Genomic DNA, 22,318 nt, shown 5'->3' on the forward strand with positions numbered 1-22,318 from the left:
AGCGCCATCTGTTGTTGAAAATTGTAACTACTGTAATTTCGAAAGTTTGTCTGCCTGAAAATGTACTGTTGTCCCAAGCATATTGCAACAAATGGTGTATTTCTATCACTGCTCGTTTAGTTTTTATTGCCGTTTCAAATATACTGGTCATTTTTTAAACACCCTGTATTACAGTGGTATGCATCTAAGAAGGCGGGTGATAGGCAATGATGAGTGGCAAGCAACAGTGTACCTTGTGACACTCCAACCAGTAGTGTCATTCTGCCATGTCTTGTCTGTATCAAGCATTATGGGATGTGCATAAAACATTTATGTCGGTTTTCATGTTATTTTACATAGGGTAAGTGTACTTATCCACAGAAGACTTCATTATTGGTGGCATAAAGCAAGCACAGCAAGTATTACCTCAAGTAGTGACAGCGATAGTTTCCTCAGCATTTAAATTTTTGTATGGAGAGTCAAAAGCACAAATAGTGGCCTGATGTGGCACTCACTCAGGTGTTGCCAGTTTAACAGAGTGGACAGTGTCTAGAGCATGAGGTGTGTGGGATAGAGACAGCGAGCATACTGGTGACACCGCAAAGTAAGCTCTGTCCCTTCATGCACAGACTGCCCGCCTATTTATTTGCACATCACTATAAATGTTTGGCAGTTGGTTCACTCTTTTTTTTGTGTGCATGTTTATATTTAATTTGATAGTTGAACCAAGATTTCCTGAAAGTTAAGGGGAAGTGGGGTAAATAGTACATCTGAATTAGACTTGCAGATTTTTTCGTTTGTTGGAAGTTGAAGGTTTTTGAAGTTTTCTTGTTCGGTCTTAACACTTTGTACTCGCTTTTCCTGCAGGGAGGCGATGTATGTTTGACTTCAGAAAGTGGATGCTAAAAATACTAAAGTTACTTTGTGTGTACTCAACTCAAATTTAAAGTCGTGGCTATTGGCAAGCTATGAAACTGGATACACCACAATTAGAGATTGGTTAACCTTGTATTTTGTCATATTATGATCAATAATTTAACATGTGAAATTGACCTAGGAACAGTACATTTCTTATAGAAGCATCTACTTCTCAGTAAGAGAAGAGAAAATGCTCCTCTATATGGTACATATAGTATGCCACAACATGTAGTGCGAAAGTCTGTTCGTGGTTTCCCATAAATGAGCATTTCCTCCATTTTCTCATAGCCTCCTACGACAGTATTATTATTATTTCTTTCTTTTCTCAGACGTTATGTCTGGTCAAAAATGGAAAGTGATGCGGACCTTGATCAAGCGTGACTTCCTTTTAACTGTACGGTATATGTTATATTGCATTTAGGAACTTTCGGGTAATTGAACATGTATCAATAATTACGGATTTCTGTAGTTGTATATATAAGTTTGGATGTAGCTGTATTGCACTGATGATGTACTGGTGGATATTGTGTGGTATGACTCCTGTAGTTGATAGTATAATTGGTATAATGTCAACTTTATGCTGATGCCACATGTCCTTGACTTCCTCAGCCAGTTGGATGTATTTTTCAATTTTTTCTCCTGTTTTCTTTTGTATATTTGTTGTATTGGGTATGGATATTTCGATGAGTAGTGTTAATTTCTTCTTTTTATTGGTGAGTATGATGTCCGGTTTGTTATGTGGTGTTGTTTTATCTGTTATAATGGTTCTGTTCCAGTATAATTTGTATTCATCATTCTCCAGTACATTTTGTGGTGCATACTTGTATGTGGGAACGTGTTGTTTTATAAGTTTATGTTGTAAGGCAAGCTGTTGATGTATTATTTTTGCTACATTGTCATGTCTTCTGGGGTATTCTGTATTTGCTAGTATTGTACACCTGCTTGTGATGTGATCTACTGTTTCTATTTGTTGTTTGCAAAGTCTGCATTTATCCGTTGTGGTGTTGGGATCTTTAATAATATGCTTACTGTAATATCTGGTGTTTATTGTTCGATCCCGTATTGCAATCATGAATCCTTTAGTGTCACTGTATATATTGCCTTTTCTTAGCCATGTGTTGGATGCGTCTTGATCGATGTGTGGCTGTGTTAGATGATACGGGTGCTTGCCATGTAGTGTTTTCTTTTTCCAATTTACTTTCTTCGTATCTGTTGATGTTATGTGATCTAAAGGGTTGTAGAAGTGGTTATGAAATTGCAGTGGTGTAGCCGATGTATTTATATGTGTGATTGCTTTGTGTATTTTGCTAGTTTCTGCTCGTTCTAGAAAGAATTTTCTTAAATTGTCTACCTGTCCATAATGTAGGTTTTTTATGTCGATAAATCCCCTTCCTCCTTCCTTTCTGCTTAATGTGAATCTTTCAGTTGCTGAATGTATGTGATGTATTCTATATTTGTGGCATTGTGATTGTGTAAGTTTATTGAGTGTTTCTACGTCTGTGTTACTCCATTTCACTACTCCAAATGAGTAGGTCAATATTGGTACAGCATAAGTATTTATAGCTTTTGTCTTGTTTCTTGCTGTCAATTCCGTTTTCAGTATTTTTGTTAGTCTTTGTCTATATTTTTCTTTTAGTTCTTCTTTAATATTTGTATTATCTATTCCTATTTTTTGTCTGTATCCTAGATATTTAAAGGCATCTGTTTTTTCCATCGCTTCTATGCAGTCGCTGTGGTTATCCAATATGTAATCTTCCTGTTTAGTGTGTTTTCCCTTGACTATGCTATTTTTCTTACATTTGTCTGTTCCAAAAGCCATATTTATATCATTGCTGAATACCTCTGTTATCTTTAGTAATTGGTTGAGTTGTTGATTTGTTGCTGCCAGTAGTTTTAGATCATCCATGTATAGCAAATGTGTGATTTTGTGTGGGTATGTTCCAGTAATATTGTATCCATAATTTGTATTATTTAGCATGTTGGATAGTGGGTTCAGAGCAAGGCAGAACCAGAAAGGACTTAATGAGTCTCCTTGGTATATTCCACGCTTAATCTGTATTGGCTGTGATGTGATATTATTTGAATTGGTTTGGATATTAAGTGTGGTTTTCCAATTTTTCATTACTATTTTTAGGAACTGTATCAATTTAGGATCTACTTTGTATATTTCCAATATTTGTAGTAACCATGAGTGGGGTACACTACCAAAAGCTTTTTGGTAATCAATGCATGTGTAGTGTAGCGACCTTTGTTTAGTTTTAGATTGATATATCACCTCTGCATCTATTATCAGTTGCTCTTTACATCCTCATGCTCCTTTGCAACAGCCTTTTTGTTCTTCATTTATAATTTTGTTCTATGTTGTATGTGTCATTAATTTCTGTGTAATGACTGAAGTTAATATTTTGTATATTGTTGGTAGGCAGGTTATGGGGCGATATTTAGCTGGGTTTGCTGTGTCTGCTTGATCTTTAGGTTTCAGATAAGTTATTCCATGTGTAAGTGTATCAGGGAATGTGTATGGGTCTGCAATGTAACTGTGAAATAATTTAGTTATTATTATTTCTTCCCATCCCTGCTCCAGTCAAATGATCTTTTCCTATGGCTGTCCTCACACTTAACATGTAACCTTGTGCAATAATATCAGAGAAAGCTAGAGAGAATGCTCTGAGTGGAAACTCTGACTTATTGCCAGTTAAACAATCTACTGACCTCCTTTGCTAAATAATATACTCCTGAAAGAGAAACACACATGCAAAAATAGTAGAAGCCTGAGTGTGGTCAAAATAATCCACATCTAATGATTAAAATTATCAAACCACATGTAATTGACTCTGTATTATGAATCTCATAATAAAGCACACTTTTACCACTACATTTTAGACTCTGAAGCCCCTCTGCTATAGGGCAATGCCATCCACAGATAACTTCGTTGGTGAGAGCACAGAAGAGGCAGTAACAGTGTTAAACATTCAAATTCAGGTACATTGAAGAAATATTTTAATAGTGAGGTAAGGTAGCACACATTTGCCACTACATTTTAGACTCTGAAGCCCCTCTGCTATAGGGCAATGCCATCCACAGATAACTTCGTTGGTGAGAGCACAGAAGAGGCACTAACAGTGTTAAACATTCAAATTCAGGTACATTGAAGAAATATTTTAATAGTGAGGTAAGGTAGTCTTGTATTTTTAAGTTTATGTGCTATGTGTGAAAAAAAAATATTGTTGAAGCCTACTATTCATGAAATTGCTGTAGCTTAACTTGTTTAAGGTTTTTCTGTATAGTGTGTATACATGTAAGCAGCAAGTCCTTAAAAACTCCTTATATTTATAAGATCCTTCAAAACAGAACCATTTGTTTGTTAGCGATTCATATTGCTCCTCACAATCACCACCAGCTTCCAAGCTGTTGCTGTTGTGGAGCATATTCTGTGTAGAATTACTAACTGTCTCTTTATACTGCCTTGTGATCCTCTAGACAAAGAAGCTATCTCTTACCTTTCCTGTCTTGTGGAATATTCAGTGCATGTAATGTGTCATATGAAACAGCAGCCACCTGCCTCAGACAGGACAAACTATTGACAACCTCTTTTGAACACAGGTCAGAGCACTGCTACAAGGTCATTCTCCACTATTGATTTCTTGATATGCTCTAGGAATGGAAAGTGTTTGATAATTTGCACTCTTGTGATCACTCCTGATCTGGGTATTCCTGGCATAATTGTGTGTAAAAGATTGCTACCAATGTGCTTAGGACAAGCTATGTACTGTATAGCCAAGAGGCTGTACTTGGACATCATGACAGCATCCAGGAAATGGTGAATTATGGTACAAATATGATCCACGCAACTGATGAAGCATCAATTCTTCACACTTCAGGCTAAGAAAAATGATAGCCTTTATCCTGACTAAATGGTAAGTGCTCCTCTACCATTAGAGAAAGGTGGGTGGCATTTTGTAGATTCAAGAGCTGGTCAACTGCAAGGAAACTCACTGCTGTGCATATGGCAAGGGCAGAATGTCACATAATTACTGAAGAGAGAGGAAAAAAAAGATTTGGCAACAGCTTCTGAAAGCCATAAATTGCTCCACTAAAACAACACAAATATGGGAAACTATTGGAAATATTGTTAGGGAGAGGTGTTAGGTGCCATATTAGTGTTGCAATGAGTAAGGGATGTCTAGTGACCACCAAAGAACATATCACTCAGACTGCTGGAACATTTTGTTTGATTCATCACTTCCTCTAGCAGGTACTGAGCATTAATGTGAGTTATTGTTGAGAGTGGCAACTTAGATTTCAGTTATAGCAATAAAAATATATATATAGCTACCCATTCTGTTTAAGTTGTCTTTTTTTAAAATTTGAAATGGCTGAGAGGACAATTTGCCCCCTTGTGGAAACAATCTGTTGTAGTTACCATTCCCAAGCCTGGGAAGCATTGGACATCCATCGTAGCTGTTAATGTGTTGCCTTCACTAGCTGTTTGCGGTCTTCATATCAAGACAGCTGCTTAATTGCTTTTAACGTAAATTCTAGAAGTATCGTTATACCATTGTTAGACAGATCTTGCTGTAGGAGGCTGTACATGTTTTTCTTCTCTTGCATCACTTAATAGGTATTTCCTCCACAATCACGAGAAAGCTTATAATGCTAGTTGTATGGCCCTGTGCTTGGAACTTCTGAGGATTTCATGTGCTTTATTTTTTTAGGAGGATTCCTTTCAGTGCATAATTTTTGTACAGTTCATGAAATCCTGTCTGTTCATTTTGTTGAAGAGTCCTTCAAAGTCTTATATGAGGCGTGACTTGATTTTTGATGGCTGTAGAGAGCGTTACTTCCACAGCAAAGTACCCCATACAGTGCTCTTAATGTATGAATGAATTTTCAAATGTTAGTTCATCTTTCAGAATTGCATCTAGGTATACACAATTTGCAGATATTAATTTTGGAGACTGGAGGAATGGACGCCTAAACTATTTTTGACATCATTTATGAAAATCATAATTCTATTTCCAACAATGCCTAATTCATTGTTCACATTTTTAAAACGTGCCTCCTTTCCTTAGTTCTTGTATTTGTTTTACTAAACTTTCTTTTACAATTTCTTGTAACTCTGATTTTTACATGGGCAGTATTATTTTTGTTTCCTGTTTGCATAGATAGTTTTTTGTTCGTATAATTTAATACAGGCAGAAACATTATATTAGCAGATAAATGTTAATTACCTTGATATGGCTTTCTTGTTGTCTATGTTGTCTGTTCCTGTTTATGCTTTCCAATTAATAAGTCCAAGGTCTTTTTGTTTCAGTAAAAGTCACTGGAACAGTGTAGCTTTGCAACATCATCAGTATTTATTCATAAATTCTGGATATTTTCTACAGCAACACTTGTTAAGTAAAGTCATTGTGCAACATTTCAACACAACACTAAGAACTTGATAGTTACTTTGACCAGTCTCGACAACTCAAGTATTATGTGTATGTGGTGCCTAAAATTTCTAGATCCTTCGAGAACAGTATGTAATTCAAATGCATTTTATTATAACTGTCTTAATGGAAATTACTTTTTAGGTATAATTTACATAATGTTTCGGAAATGATTATGTATATGAAGATTTATGCACCTAATAATTAGTAATGAAGGTTGGAAATTTTAACAATATAAAAACTATCAGTTCCTGTCTTTATATAATAGTTATTGAAACATTCATAATAAGATTAGAGAAATTAAAAATTAAAACAGAAATTTTATTTACATGGAAACTAAAGCATAATAATATTATTTTCACTGTAAAGTGGTTTTTGACCTATTCAACTTAACAATTGTGATTACTAATTTTCATTGTTCAAGATCGATGTTGCTGATTGGACCAATATGAAAAATAAAATTATGTTATCAAGAAAATAGTGTTTTGGTGATAAAACATATGCATAATTATTTTTAGGTGTGGAATGTATAATTTAAGTATAAAAGTTGAGTCAGGCCAACATTTATATGGAATCTAACATTTCAGTTGAAGTGTGGAAGTTCAGAGAAGACAAGATTCATTACAATGGGAATGGCTCAAAGGTAATTATGTAGCTTATGACCCAATCAGAATACAAAACTACATTGTTTAATGTTGTTATTAATGCTTATACGTTGTTTACTTTTCTTTTAGAATAGATTCTTCATGCAACTTTTTCATCAGAAAGTCATATATTTTTGTCAAGACACAGTGAGTTACACTGGTGTAATGTGTTTTACTATCATTGTTTGGTTTTTGACCTATTTAACTTAACAATTGTGATTACTAATTTTCATTGTTCAAGATCGATGTTGCTGATTGCACCAATATGAAAAATAAAATTATGTTATCAAGAAAATAGTGGTAAACACATGTGATAAACTGTGTGAATACCTTGCAGTACGTGCTGTGTAGCAATGCAGGCACACTGCACATTTTGAGGTCCACATATTGATTCATGGAGAACTTAACACTGTTAGAAAGTGATACCTAAGGTATTCAATTAGATTCAAACCAACAAAAATGGTTGCCCATTTTTTAAGCTATACAGAGTGGAAGAAAGTTGGAAATGCTGGTATCTGTGTCTACAGGTGTGCCTAATTACGATTACAGAGATTTAACACAAAGGGATTATATTAACCAGTGTGTTCACTTCATAACTATTTCTCTGACACGGGTCCTACATGATGAACAAAACTCTAGGTTGTATCATTAGCAGTTGAATTGAAGCTTTTCAGAGATGACTGTGTAGTATTCATAAAGCAGACATCTATGGCAATCAACGCAGCTTAGTGAGAAGACTTAATGAGTAAGGATTTTCTTCAGATTTTGTAAAATAACTTCTAGCAGTTTGCAGCTCCGTTAGAAAAAAAATGTGGGAACTAGGACCTTTGATTGCACCAGTCCTCACCATGGTTAGAACTGACAACTCACACCTCTGTTGCATCACAAGACACATGCAGAATCACTGAGGTAATGAGACACTTCTGGGAGCAGGTGTCTCTCATTACAATACTGATCACTGAGCCCCATAATACATATACAACACTAAAGGTAAGAAAAATTTATACTTACACGAAGAGCGGTGTTCATGGAATTCAAAAATTAAAATTAATCTTATGTTTGGATTATATAGCATATGTCATTGAAATAGAAAGGGAATGCCAAGTGAATTTAGTGGAACAATTCAGGCCCATGTATGCACTATCACAGACTTGCCAAACATTTGAACAATGTTGCCAATTTTTTATTGTGGTATGGGCAGCTCAGTAATGAAGTGCTTGTCATGCTCATCACAGGCTGTCAGATGGGAACCATGTGCATGTTTCATTTTTATGCAGCATTTTCTCCTGATACTTTCTAATGGCACCTTTCAGGCTATCTTTATTTGAAGTATTAATTAAATTTGATGTAGATATCCAAAGCTTTCAGGCATGGAAAGCGGCTATTAACACCGGTATTATATAATTTCAGCTCAGGGATAGCAGAGCTAGTGATATTAGTTTCTGCTCATGCAGGATATCGCATTGAGGTACTAATTTTCTGTAACGATTACAAGTTCCCCAAAATACAGGTGGATAAAACACTTACATTGACAGTTTGCAACAAAAGCTTATTTTTGGTGCAATTAAAAGTAATTGAAAATCAGCCTTGCCCAGCGTATGCAGCTCGAGTATCATGTCGTTTTTGGAAACCCAGAATCTACTGTGTAGGAATCAACATGGATTCCGGAAACAGCGATCGTGTGAGACCCAACTCGCTTTATTTGTTCATGAGACCCAGAAAATATTAGATACAGGCTCCCAGGCAGATGCTATTTTTCTTGACTTCCGGAAGACGTTCGATACAGTTCCGCACTGTCGCCTGATAAACAAAGTAAGAGCCTACGGAATATCAGACCAGCTGTGTGGTTGGATTGAAGAGTTTTTAGCAAACAGAACACAGCATGTTGTTATCAATGGAGAGACGTCTACAGACGTCAAAGTAACCTCTGGCGTGCCACAGGGGAGTGTTATGGGACCATTGCTTTTCACAATATATATAAATGACCTAGTAGATAGTGTCGGAAGTTCCATGCGGCTTTTCGCGGATGATGCTGTAGTATACAGAGAAGTTGCAGCATTAGAAAATTGTAGCGAAATGCAGGAAGATCTGCAGCGGATAGGCACTTGGTGCAGGGAGTGGCAACTGTCCCTTAACATAGACAAATGTAATGTATTGCGAATACATAGAAAAAAGGATCCTTTATTGTATGATTATATGATAGCGGAACAAACACTGGTAGCAGTTACTTCTGTAAAATATCTGGGAGTATGCGTACGGAACGATTTGAAGTGGAATGATCATACAAAATTAATTGTTGGTAAGGCGGGTACCAGGTTGAGATTCATTGGGAGAGTGCTTAGAAAATTTAGTCCATCAACAAAGGAGGTGGGTTACAAAACACTCGTTCGACCTATACTTGAGTATTGCTCATCAGTGTGGGATCCGTACCAGATCGGTTTGACGGAGGAGATAGAGAAGATCCAAAGAAGAGCGGCACGTTTCGTCACAGGGTTATTTGGTAACTGTGATAGCGTTACGGAGATGTTTAATAAACTCAAGTGGCAGAATCTGCAAGAGAGGCGCTCTGCATCGCGGTGTAGCTTGCTCGCCAGGTTTCGAGAGGATGCGTTTCTGGATGAGGTATCGAATATATTGCTTCCCCCTACTTACACCTCCCGAGGAGATCACGAATGTAAAATTAGAGAGATTAGAGGGCGCACGGAGGCTTTCAGACAGTCGTTCTTCCCACGATCCATACGCGACTGGAACAGGAAAGGGAGGTAATGACAGTGGCACGTAAAGTGCCCTCCGCCACACACCGTTGGGTGGCTTGCGGAGTATAAATGTAGATGTAGATGTAGATGTGCTGCATACAAAAATAATTTCATAACTACTACAAAAATGCAGAATTATATTGGTGCCTGTGGAATTAACGAGAAATGCGGTTAACTAATTATCTGACGCAACACAGTAATCAATTAATTTGATTCTTCAGATGAGAAGAGACTAAGAATTATGTTCATTAACACAGAAACCATCCTGTAGATGCGAACGATGTGCAATTCTACACCTCCATATGTTTTTCACCTTTATCTGTGTGTGTAGTGCATAATGACTAGCCTTTTCATTGCCTTCTTAATGTTCCCCTGTTTGGTTTCTAAATGATGTAAAGAAAGAACTGAAATTCATATCGGATATGATTCCTTCAAATCTTTCCAGTGGCATTTTTTGTGTGTTGTTGATTGGTATTTGTAAACCAAACCACTGTTCCTTCTCCCATGAGGTATTGGATCTAGGTTGCCAGAAGCAGTTGTGTTTGAAATCGAAAGTCACAAGTGAAACACACACTTGATTACCTGGATTTCCATGTTCAAGTAGTTATTTAAATGAAAGTAAGAAGAAACCATAATTTATCCATTGATATAGCTCATTGGAGCAGCAGCAGAACAAAATTATCATACATAATCTTTCAATTACATTTGTTTCACTGTGACCAGCAGCTGAGCCAATAGTAAGCCATAGTCATGATCACAAATTTGTAGCTGTTTGTAGCTCTGCCAGAGTCCATACTATATATTAGATTGCTGAGTAATATATTGTGACCCAAATTTATCTGTAGTCACGGTGTTAAGCCAATAGAAATTGTTGCAGAATTCTACTTGCTTCGCCAGCCTCCGAATGTCATTTTGTGTTGGGCTTTTCCTATTGCCTTTACAAAGACACAGAGGGGTAAATGTGAGCATTCTGTGTGATGAAACATCCAACATTCTTGTCTTCCAGAAATACTGGTTATGTGCATCAGGACCACATACTGATGGGAAAGTACTTGCAATACAAGCTGAAGCAATACAACAACTTGATAGTCCAGTGAGATCTGAACCCTTTCACAAGATCACAAGATGAGCATAGTGCCATGGAGCAAAAGTAATACTGCTTCATTTAGTGCTCTGCCATTGCTCTGGTCCCAGTTAATGCAAACATTTCCCAACATGAAAGACAAGAAGCCAGTTGAAATTTACTGCTTCATTTAGTGCTCCGCCATTGCTCTGGTCCCAGTTAATGCAAACATTTCCCAACATGAAGGACAAAAAGCCAGTTGAAATTTAATCATGACGTGACCTTCCTGGTGTCAAAAAATTAAATTTGCAAGCTCAGTGTCACATAAATGTGATTACTTCATTAGTATGAAAAGAGAATATTATGAGAATTAAGCAGGGCCACTCAGAACCAATCCTGAAAGTGAGTGAATGACCATGATGTGCCAAACATCGTCAGTAATACTGCCAAGTCTCAGATGCATTAAAAATATGAAAAACTCCATGGACAGCTCGTAATGTCCTCACTTCTATCCACAGCCTTCTCCAGCCAGCCCTCCGTGAAGCTGCACTATCAGACAACAATGCAAGGGAAGGCTTCAACTGACAGATTGCACCACTGAAAAGTGCAAATGAGTTGCACAATTATCCTGTTGGGTCTGCAATGAAAGCTTATTGTAACAAAACAAAAAATGTTTTCAAAACGACCCTGTCCAAAATGTCAAGAAACTGTAAGATACTATGCACTGTTGATATCAAGCCTGCTGTTTATATGTCTGGTCTTGTCATACACAACTAGAATATCAGGAATACCTCCAAAATGTGGAGATTTTGTGGATAATAGACTAATACATTGCTGCCACATTGTAAGAAATAAAAATGTGGATTCAGAAGAAGGAACTATTGAAGCAGAAACAAAACAGAAGGAATCAGCAAATGTGCAGTTCTGCACTTTCATACATTTTTCACTCCAGATCTACCATAGTTAATGTGTACCAGGAGACAGATGACATGGAGAGTTAAGATTCATCATTTCCTTGTGACAGTTAGAAGCTCAGCTGAAGTAGTGATGGAAGGAAATGATAAGACAGAACTTTTGCAGCAAAAGTGGAACTGATATCGAAAGCAGTTACCGTTTTTGAAAATGAGCGCTGTAAACTATTACTGCAGTAAACTCTTTCACATTGCCGTAATCGTAGCTGAAGTAGCTTGCAATGTGAAAGGGGAGAGCAGGGTAGTTTATGCTTGAAAAGATCTTCATGGAATCAAAGAACCTTACTTTAATAACTAAAAGTTCTCTCTGAAGTGGTAATTATTCAGAATGTTTCCTCAAGATGATTATGAGAAGTTAAGTGTATTTAGCAAGTTAAATCAGTCGCACACCTTCAAATCGCTATGATGATAACAGAGTTGCCAAACAATGCCCACGGCATTGTGAAGTCTTGACTATGCTAGTGGTTAGAAGAATCCATTTTTGGAGCTGGAATCATGTGTGATCAGACCTGGACATCTGACCTAGGGCAAGCCACTAATGCTCATCGAATTTCAGATAGTCTTTGTTTTTGAATTGCTGTACAGAGCAACTTGCAGCTAAAACAACTTGGTGTTGTACAACAATTAAGAGCTTTATACATTCATGATACCAGCTACAAAAACACATTCTTCTAGCCACTACTGTAGTGAAGACTTTGCAACATTGTAAGCTTTGTTTGGCAGTTCTGCTACCATAACAGTACTTTGCCAGTATGGAACTGATTTATTCTGCTAAATTTGCTTGACTTTTTCTTGTCACCTTGATGAAATATTCAGAATAATACCCACTTAAGATATCAATTTGAGTTAGTGAAGTTCTTTGATTTGAATGAGATCTTTGGAGAGCTATCTAAAAGGTATCAGATAGATTATATAATGGTAAGACAGAGATTTAGGAACCAGGTTTTAAATTGTAAGGCATTTCCAGGGGCAGATGTGGACTCTGACCACAATCTATTGGTTATGACCTGTAGATTAAAACTGAAGAAACTGCAAAAAGGTGGGAATTTAAGGAGATGGGACCTGGATAAACTGAAAGAACCAGAGGTTGTACAGAGTTTCAGGGAGAGTATAAGGGAACAATTGACAGGAATGGGGGAAAGAAATACAGTAGAAGAAGAATGGGTGGCTTTGAGGGATGAAGTAGCGAAGGCAGCAGAGGATCAAGTAGGTAAAAAGACTAGGGCTAGTAGAAATCCTTGGGTAACAGAAGAAATATTGAATTTAATTGATGAAAGGAGAAAATATAAAAATGCAGTAAATGAAGCAGGCAAAAAGGAATACAAACGTCTCAAAAATGAGATCGACAGGAAGTGCAAAATGGCTAAGCAGGGATGGCTAGAGGACAAATGTAAGAATGTAGAGGCCTATCTCACTAGGGGTAAGATAGATACTGCCTACAGGAAAATTAAAGAGACCTTTGGAGATAAGAGAACAACTTGTATGAATATCAAGAGCTCCGATGGAAACCTAGTTCTAAGCAAAGAAGGGAAAGCAGAAAGATGGAAGGAGTATATAGAGGGTCTATACAAGGGCGATGTACTTGAGGACAATATTATGGAAATGGAAGAGGATGTAGATGAAGATGAAATGGGAGATATGATACTGCGTGAAGAGTTTGACAGAGCACTGAAAGACCTGAGTCGAAACCAGGCCCCCGGAGTAGACAACATTCCATTGGAACTACTGACAGCCTTGGGAGAGCCAGCCCTGACAAAACTCTACCATCTGGTGAGCAAGATGTATGAGACAGGCGAAATACCCTCAGACTTCAAGAAGAATATAATAATTCCAATCCCAAAGAAAGCAGGTGTTGACAGATGTGAAAATTACCGAACTATCAGTTTAATAAGTCACAGCCGCAAAATACTAACATGAATTCTTTACAAACGAATGGAAAAACTAATAGAAGCCAACCTCGGGGAAGATCAGTTTGGATTCCATAGAAACACTGGAACACGTGAGGCAATACTGACCTTACGACTTATCTTAATCTTTCTTCTAAGGAAAGGCAAACCTATGTTTCTAGCATTTGTAGACTTAGAGAAAGCTTTTGACAATGTTGACTGGAATACTTTCTTTCAAATTCTAAAGGTGGCAGGGGTAAAATACAGGGAGCGAAAGGCTATTTACAATTTGTACAGAAACCAGATGGCAGTTATAAGAGTCGAGGGACATGAAAGGGAAGCAGTGGTTGGGAAGGGAGTAAGACAGGCTTGTAGCCTCTCCCCGATGTTGTTCAATCTGTATATTGAGCAAGCAGTAAAGGAAACAAAAGAAAAATTCGGAGTAGGTATTAAAATTCATGGAGAAGAAATAAAAACTTTGAGGTTCGCCGATGACATTGTAATTCTGTCAGACACAGCAAAGGACTTGGAAGAGCAGTTGAATGAAATGGACAGTGTCTTGAAAGGAGGATATAAGATGAACATCAACAAAAGCAAAACAAGGATAATGGAATGTAGTAGAATTAAGTCGGATGATGCTGAGGGAATTAGATTAGGAAATGAGACACTTAAAGTAGTAAAGGAGTTTTGCTATTTGGGGAGCAAAATAACTGATGATGGTCGAAGTAGAGAGGATGTAAAATGTAGACTGGCAATGGCAAGGAAAGCGTTTATGAAGAAGAGAAATTTGTTAACATCGAGTATAGATTTAAGTGTCAGGAAGTCATTTCTGAAAGTATTTGTATTGAGTGTAGCCATGTATGGAAGTGAAACATGGACGATAAATAGTTTGGACAAGAAGAGAATAGAAGCTTTCGAAATGTGGTGCTACAGAAGAATGCTGTAGATTAAATGGGTAGATCACATAACTAATGAGGAAGTGTTGAATAGGATTGGGGAGAAGAGAAGTTTGTGGCACAACTTGACCAGAAGAAGGGATCGGTTGGTAGGACATGTTCTGAGGCATCAAGGGATCACCAATTTAGTATTGGAGGGCAGCGTGGAGGGTAAAAATTGTAGAGGGAGACCAAGAGATGAATACACTAAGCAGATTCAGAAGGATGTAGGTTGCAGTAGGTACTGGGAGATGAAGCAGCTTGCACAGGATAGAGTAGCATGGAGAGCTGCATCAAACCAGTCTCAGGACTGAAGACCACAACAACAACAACAACATCCAACTGTCATATTTCGCACTCAGAGTTAAGTACCTTAGCTACAATTATGGCAATGTGAGAGAGTTTATTGCAGTTATGCCTTGTCTGCATAGTTGCAAAGGACTCACTTTTGAAAATGGATGCTGTATTCGAAATGTGTTCCAGTTTTGCTTCGAAAGTTGTATTTTATCACTTCCTTTCATTACTACGTCAATTGAGGTGCTAACTGTCTCAAGGAAGTGATGAACCTTAATCCTCTGCATCATATATCTCCTGGCAACCTTGCAGGAGTAGTCATAGTCGTCTGCTTTGTGAATACGAAGTTGTATCACCAACAAAACAAGAGAAAGTCTCTGAACAGATTTGAAACAACTGACAGGGACACAAATTCGAATTTTGTTCACCATTTCAGTATCGAGCAAGATGGGAAGAATTACAGAAGCAATGAAAAAAACTTGTTGGTATGCATTACGTATGGTAGATCTGGAAGTGAAAAATGTGTGAAAGTGCAGAACTACATATTTGCTGATTCTTTCTGTTTTGTTTCTGCTTCAATACTCATACATTCAGTTTCTTCTTCTGAATGCACATTTTGATTTATTACTCTGTGGCATCAATGTTTGCCCACAATATGTCCACATTTTGGTGGTACTCCTGATACTCTAGTTGTGTTTGACACAAGACCGGATTTACATAGTCTGATTGAGACCAACAGTGCAATGTATCTTATTTTTCCTTGACGTTTTGGACAGAGTAATTTTGTACACATTTTTAGTTTCATTAAACTAAGCTTTTACTGCAGGCCAAACAAGATAAATTTACAACTCATTTGTATTTTTCAATAACATAATCTGCTGTCAGTTTGAATCCGTCTCTTAGATCGGTACGCCGGAATGCAGCTCCACTGAGGGCTGACGGGAACTGGCTGTGGGTAGCAGTGAGGACTTTGTGAGGTGTCCATGAAGTTCTTCATACTGCTAGGGCAGTTGGGGCTTGGCAGTGTTGCTTGACAATGTTAGGAACCTTGTGATCATTCACTCATTTTTGGAATTGGTCCTGAGTGATCCCACTAAATTCTCATAATATTCTCTTTTCATACTGATGAAGTAATCTGAATACTCATCGTGTTTATAGGACATCATGTTTGTAAATTTAATTTGTTAACCCTAGAAATGTCATTCCATTCTTAAATTTCAAATAGTTTTGTATTTCATGTTGCGAAATGTATGCATTTGCTACCACCAGAGGAATGACAGAGCATTAAATGAAACAGGATCATGATTGGTGTGTGGTACAATGCTTCTCTCTTGATCGAAGTCAAGGGTAGTTACTGATTCAGATGTCATTAGGTTGCTGATGCTTATCACTTGAGCTGTCCTTTTTTTTTACTCTGTCAATAACCAGGGCAGAATTCAGTAACAAAAGAAATTTCATTGTGCCAGCTGAATGATCAGCCTATTTTTTGTTTTTAATTGTCAACTTTCTTCTGTAATACAATAAACTTCATTCATTACTAGCTTGTTATTGTGTTATTGTTACTATTGTAATTGTTTTTCGCTCACTTGCAAGAGCTTTCCAATCAGTATTTGGTCCTGATGCACATGACCAGTATTTCTGGAAGACAGGAACCTTGGATGTTTCATCACACAGAATGCTCACATTTACTCCTCTGTGTCTTTGTCAAGACAATACTAAAACCCAACATGTAAAGATAATGGGAGGCTGGTGACACAAGCATAATTCTGCAACAATTTCTGCTGGCATAATACCGTGACCACAGATAAATTTGGGTCACAATATATTACTCAAAAATCTAATGTACAGTGTGGACTCTGGCACAGCTACAGATAGCTACGAATTTGTGATCATGACTGTGGTTTACCATTGGCTTAGCTACTGGTTATAGTGTTACAAATGTAAATGGGAAACTATGTTTGATACTTTTGTTCTGTTTGATAATTTTGTTGGAATGAATGATGCCAGTTAGTAAATTAGAGTTTCTTCTTAAGTGCCTCGTAGTCGGTCAATAATATTTGCACAAATTTCCCTGAAGCACAATAGTACTGAGTGTCTCGGTGTGAGTTTGAGAGGTTGCACAATAATATTGAAAACATCAAAAACTTTTTGAAACACTTTGTGTGGCACGGAAATATTGTGCCATCTGTGGGCAGTAGACAATATCCTTGACAGTCTCTTAGTTGCTACAGACAGTGGATATCAGTGTGTTCACTGTTCGTTTGGTTGTGATGTTGAAAATGAGTTCGAAACAAGACGAAAGTGCGTTATAATTGGAATGCATTGAAATGTGTAAATAATTTCTGGCATTGTGGGATGTTAGGAGGGATGAATACAGAAACAGAAATATTGAGAATGAATCATATGATATGATCAGAAAATACAGTGGAGGCCCACAAAGGACAATGTTATAAAAAAGTTAATTAATGCAAAGCTATGAGTAAATGTACTTTTATGTATAGTTATTTATGTGTGTTTATACATTAGCTATTGTCCTACCTGCAGGACACAACATATTTGCATTACTGTATCTCAAATGCTTTGAGATGGAACTGCATTTGTCAATTTAAAGTCTTTGAAAGAATTACCAGTGGCAAGGCATTATTGCATAATACACTGATGGGGGAAAAAAGCAACACCAAAAAGTAATGAAAGTAGAATAATGAAATTTCGGGAATACATTTGTCTAGGTAAAGTATTTACATGTTAACATTGCAAGATCATAAGTTAGTGTAAGTGGAAGATAAGCCATTGCAAATGTGGAATGTTGGTACATTAATAACTGGTGTAACTGCCAGGATGTTGAATGCAAGTATGCAAACGTGCATACATTGTGTTGTACAGGTGCCAAATGTCAGTTTGTGGGATGGAGTTCAGTGCCTGCTGCAGTTGGTTGGTCAAGACAGGGATTGTTAATGCTGTCTGTGTGTGATGCTGGAGTTGTCATCCGATGATGTCCCATATGTGCTCGATTGAAGACAGATCTGGTGATCGAGCAGGCCAAGGCAATATGTCAATGCTCTGTAGAGCGTGTTGGGTTAAAACAGTGGTATTGGGCAAGTGTTATCCTGTTGGAAAATACTCCCTGGAATACTGTTCATGAATGGCACCACAACAGGTTTAATCACCAGATTGACATATAAATTTGCAGACAGGGTGCGTAGGATTACCACCAGAGTGCTCCTGCTTTTATACAAAATCGCACCCCTGATGACAACTCCTTTTAACCAACACACAGCCATCACAGGCACCTAGACAGAACTAGCTTTCATCAAAAAACCCAATAGACTTTCATCGTGCCCTCCAGTGATCTCTCGCTTGGCACCATTGAAGTTGCAAATGGAGGTGGATTGGGGTCACTGGAATTGCATGCTTCAGGGCCCCTGGCTCAGATCTGACCTTGAAGTAACTGATTTGTAACAGTTCGTTGTGTCAGTGTGCTGCCAACTGCTGCTCTGATTGCTGCTACAGATGCGGTATGATGCGCCAGAGCTATGTGGTTAACATGGTGGTCTTCCCTCTTGGTAGTGCCATGTGGCTGTCCAGAGCTCAGTCTTCTTGCAACCATACATTCTCGTGACCACTGCTGCCAGCAGTCATATACAGTGGCTACAGTCCTGCCAAGTCTTCCTGCAAAATCACAGAAGGAACATCCAGCTTCTCGTAACCCTATTAAACAACCTTGTTCAAACTCAGTGAGGTGTTGGTAATGGCATCTTTGTCACCTTAAAGGCATGCTTGACTAACATCAAATCACCATGTCCAATCTCAAAGATAACTAACACTCACAAATGTTGCAGCATGTATTTGCATCCTCATAGTGGTGCTACTGGTGCCACTCTTATCCAACTGGCATGAAATTTAAATATACATCATCTTTCAGATGTAAGAACATGCCTATCAACTTTCGTTTGTCCCACAGCTCCTTCTTGGTGTTGCAATTTTTTTCTGGTCAGTGTAGATAATGGTGACTTGGTGGAACTATGCCCCTCTTTGTGCAATTTGATCTTGTGGATGCGAGCATCTGCAGGGAATTTATTCTGAGGGGTGGGGGTGGGGGGAGGAGATACAAGACTATGACATTGCCATTTTAAATGTAAATGATGAGTTAATTTTGAGACATATCATGCCACAAGAACTAATTTTTATGGGTGACACAAAAAACATTATCTCCCAGAGAACTGATGGTTATCCACTCAATATTTGTTACATTCACATTACTTTGGTACTTAAAACAACAAACAATTACACAGCTACTGCTAAATAGAGTCTCACTACAATCAGCCATGTTGTGCTACATTTGAATAAATGAGAGGTTTAGTGGAATCATGGGAAATCACTTCTAGAAGTGTATAAGAAGTTTTTAATGAATGAAAACACCGTATCCAGATTCCAAAGTGGGATGGGGCCAGCGAGTGTCTATGTATATGGATAAGCATTTCTGGTAAGGTATCAGATGCTGGACCATCAGCACATACAAAGTTATGATAACCTGTTTCTTTTTTTTGTTCAGCCGGTATTTCCTCAAGTTTTCATGAGTGTTCTTAGATGCTCCTTGACCCAATATTCTTCCACCTTTTTTCACTGTTACAACAAAGATGAGCAATTATACAGCATCAGCATCTTTATGAACCACAATGTTATTGCACAGTACCACTGGGCAGTCTAGGGAGAACATCAATAATACCCACAATATTACTGTCCAGTTTTGTTTACCATCTAGGGACCGCTTTACTTTAATTTACGTAGTTATGTAGACTGACATGGAAATGCCAGGTAATCAGGTGTGCGTTTCACTTGTGACGTTTGATTTTGAATACAACTGCCTTCTGGCAGTCCTGGTACAATACCTTCTGCGAGAGGCAATAGTGGTCTGGTTTACAAATACCAAGGAACAACACACAAAAAATGCTGCTGTTATGATTCCAAGGAACCATCAGTGACATGAATTTGCTTCCCTTACATCATTATGGATCAAACACTGGGGGAACATTATGAAAGCAATGGACAGGCTAGTTAGTATGCTTGATATGTAAAGCTCTCAAGGCAAAAAGTGTATGAAGGTGCAAAATTGCACATTGCCAACATGTACAGTATAGATTCTGTGTTAATGAACATAATTTTCAGTTTCTTCTCTTCTGAAGCCTCATATTGATAGATTACTATGTGACATTGGATGATTAGTTAGCTGCATTTCTCGTTGATTCCATACTCACCAACATCTGCATTTCTGTGGTCATTGCGAAATCCATTGTGTGTGTGGCGCAAGACACAAGGTATACACATTCGATACTGAGATGCAAAGTGTTTGATGTGCTACTGTTTCATGATATGTGGGACTAGGTTGGTTTCTGATTCCTTTGGACCCCTGCGAAATAAGCTTTTCTTGCAAACTGTCACTGTAAGTGTTTTATTCATTTGTATTTTGGGAAAATTGTAATAGTTATGGAAAATTAATATCGCAGTATTTGACATGATATATGCTGCATATATAGATCAAATCTAATTAAATGCTTTAAATGTAGATACCTGAAAGGTGCCATTAGAAAGTATCAGGCGATAATGTTGCATAAAAATGAAACATGCTCGTGGTTCCCATCTGACAGCCTGTGTAAGATGAACATGACAAGTATTTCACTACTGAGCTACCCCTAGTGCAGCCAAGAACTGGCAACATCATTACAAATGTTTGGCAAGTCTGTGATAATGCAATTACTTCTGCACATGTGCCTGAATTGTTCCATTATTTCACTTGGCATTCCGTTTCTAATTCAATGACTAATGCTATAAGGTGTACAACTTTGCTTCTGCCGTTTGCCGATAGGTGGCAACAGTGAGTGGTAAGTAGTGGTCGAAAGAAACAGATCGCACACGTCAGGCAGTTATTTTGGACCTTGGTGAACACAACCTTATTCAAACATTAGTCGATCTGTGTCTACATCATAAAGTTGTTCCTGACTGAAAATGTCAGTTTCCGAGCCTAATTCTCGTCATTTGCTGGAGGTGTTACTGTTTTGTTTCAATGTGAAGAAACAGTGGCTGAGTCTCATCAAATACTCCCAAGTACGTATGGTAAGAACGCTATTAGTGAAAGATCGTGTCATGAGTGGTTTCAACGCTTCAAGAACAGTGATTTTAACGTCACAGACTGGCATAGTAGGGGAAGAGAGAATGTTTTCGAGGATGCAGAATTGGAGACATTGCTGAGTGAAGACTCGCATCAAACTCAAGAAGAAATGGCACGATTTGTGGGAGTGACACAGCATGCCATTTCAAAATGTCTCAAGGCTATGGACATGATTCAGAAAGAAGGAACTTGGGTCCCATGTGAGCTGAAGCCACATTGAATGGCGTTTGTGTGTTTGTGAACAGTTGCTTCAGAGGCAAAAACAGAAGGGATTTCTGCATCACATTGTGACTGGGGACGAAAAACGGGTTCATTACGATAACCCTAAATGCAAAAAATCATGGGGATATCCCAGCCATGCTTCCACGTTGAGAGCCTAACCGAATAGTCACAGCTCCAAGATCATGCTCTTCATTTGGTAGGACCAGCTTGGTGTCATGTACTATGAGGTGTTAAAACCAAGTGAAACAATCACAGGGGCTCGTTATCAAACACAATTAATGCATTTGAGCAGAGCATTAAAAGACAAACAGCCGCAATACAGCGAGAGGCACGATAAAGTGATTTTACAGCACGAAAATGCTCGACCCCACATTGCAAAAGAGGTCAAAACATATTTGAAAATGTTGAAATGGGAAGTCCTACCCCACCCGCCGTATTCTCCAGACATTGTTCCCTCTGACTATCACCTGTTTAGATCAATGATGCTGACCAACATTTCCAATCTCATGAAGAAGTCACAAAATTGGTTCGATTCGTGCATTGCTTCAAAAGATGAACAATTCTTTTGATGCAGGATTTGGGCACTGCCCGAAAGATGGGAGAAAGTAGTGGCCAGTGATGGAAAATACTTTGAATGATACACGTGTAACCAATTTGTTTCATTAAAGCCTCAAATGTTAGGGAAAAAACAGCAGAAGCAAAGTTGTACACCTTGTATATAATCCTCATGTAAGATCAGAGACTGAGACAGTAAATTTAATTTTTGAACTCCAGGAATGCCATAATTCACATTAGTATAAACTTGTCTTATCTTTAATGTTGCCTTACGGGGCTCAGTAATCAATATTGTAATGAGAGAGATCTGCTCCCAGCAGCGTCTCATTAGCTCAGTGATTCGGCATGTGTCTTGTGGTGCAACAGGGGTGTGAGTTGTCAGTTCTAACCATGATGGAAACTGGTGCAATCAAGGGTCCTAGTTCCCACGTTTTTTGCAATGAAGCTGGAAACTGCTAGAAGTTCTTTAACAAAATTTGAAGAAAATCCTTACGCAT

General features: G+C 38.0%; 1 protein-coding gene across 6 annotated transcripts in view; it reads left to right on the top strand.

Moving 5' to 3' along the window:
* The window catches only part of LOC126471140 (microtubule-associated protein futsch-like), a 161,047-nt gene that overhangs the window by 61,707 nt on the left and 77,022 nt on the right, over positions 1-22,318 (top strand). Inside the window, exon 1 of one of the 6 annotated variants that reach the window (XM_050099238.1) lies at positions 3,807-3,879. The exons of the other annotated variants lie outside the window; for them this stretch is intronic. Within the exon in view, the coding sequence (XP_049955195.1) occupies positions 3,808-3,879 (72 nt within the window). The 5' untranslated portion in view covers position 3,807. Of the gene's footprint in view, positions 1-3,806; positions 3,880-22,318 lie in introns of those variants that run through there. 6 annotated transcript variants of the gene reach the window in all.

Source organism: Schistocerca serialis, chromosome 3 (assembly GCF_023864345.2).
Source record: "Schistocerca serialis cubense isolate TAMUIC-IGC-003099 chromosome 3, iqSchSeri2.2, whole genome shotgun sequence".
Classification (NCBI taxonomy): domain Eukaryota; kingdom Metazoa; phylum Arthropoda; class Insecta; order Orthoptera; family Acrididae; genus Schistocerca; species Schistocerca serialis.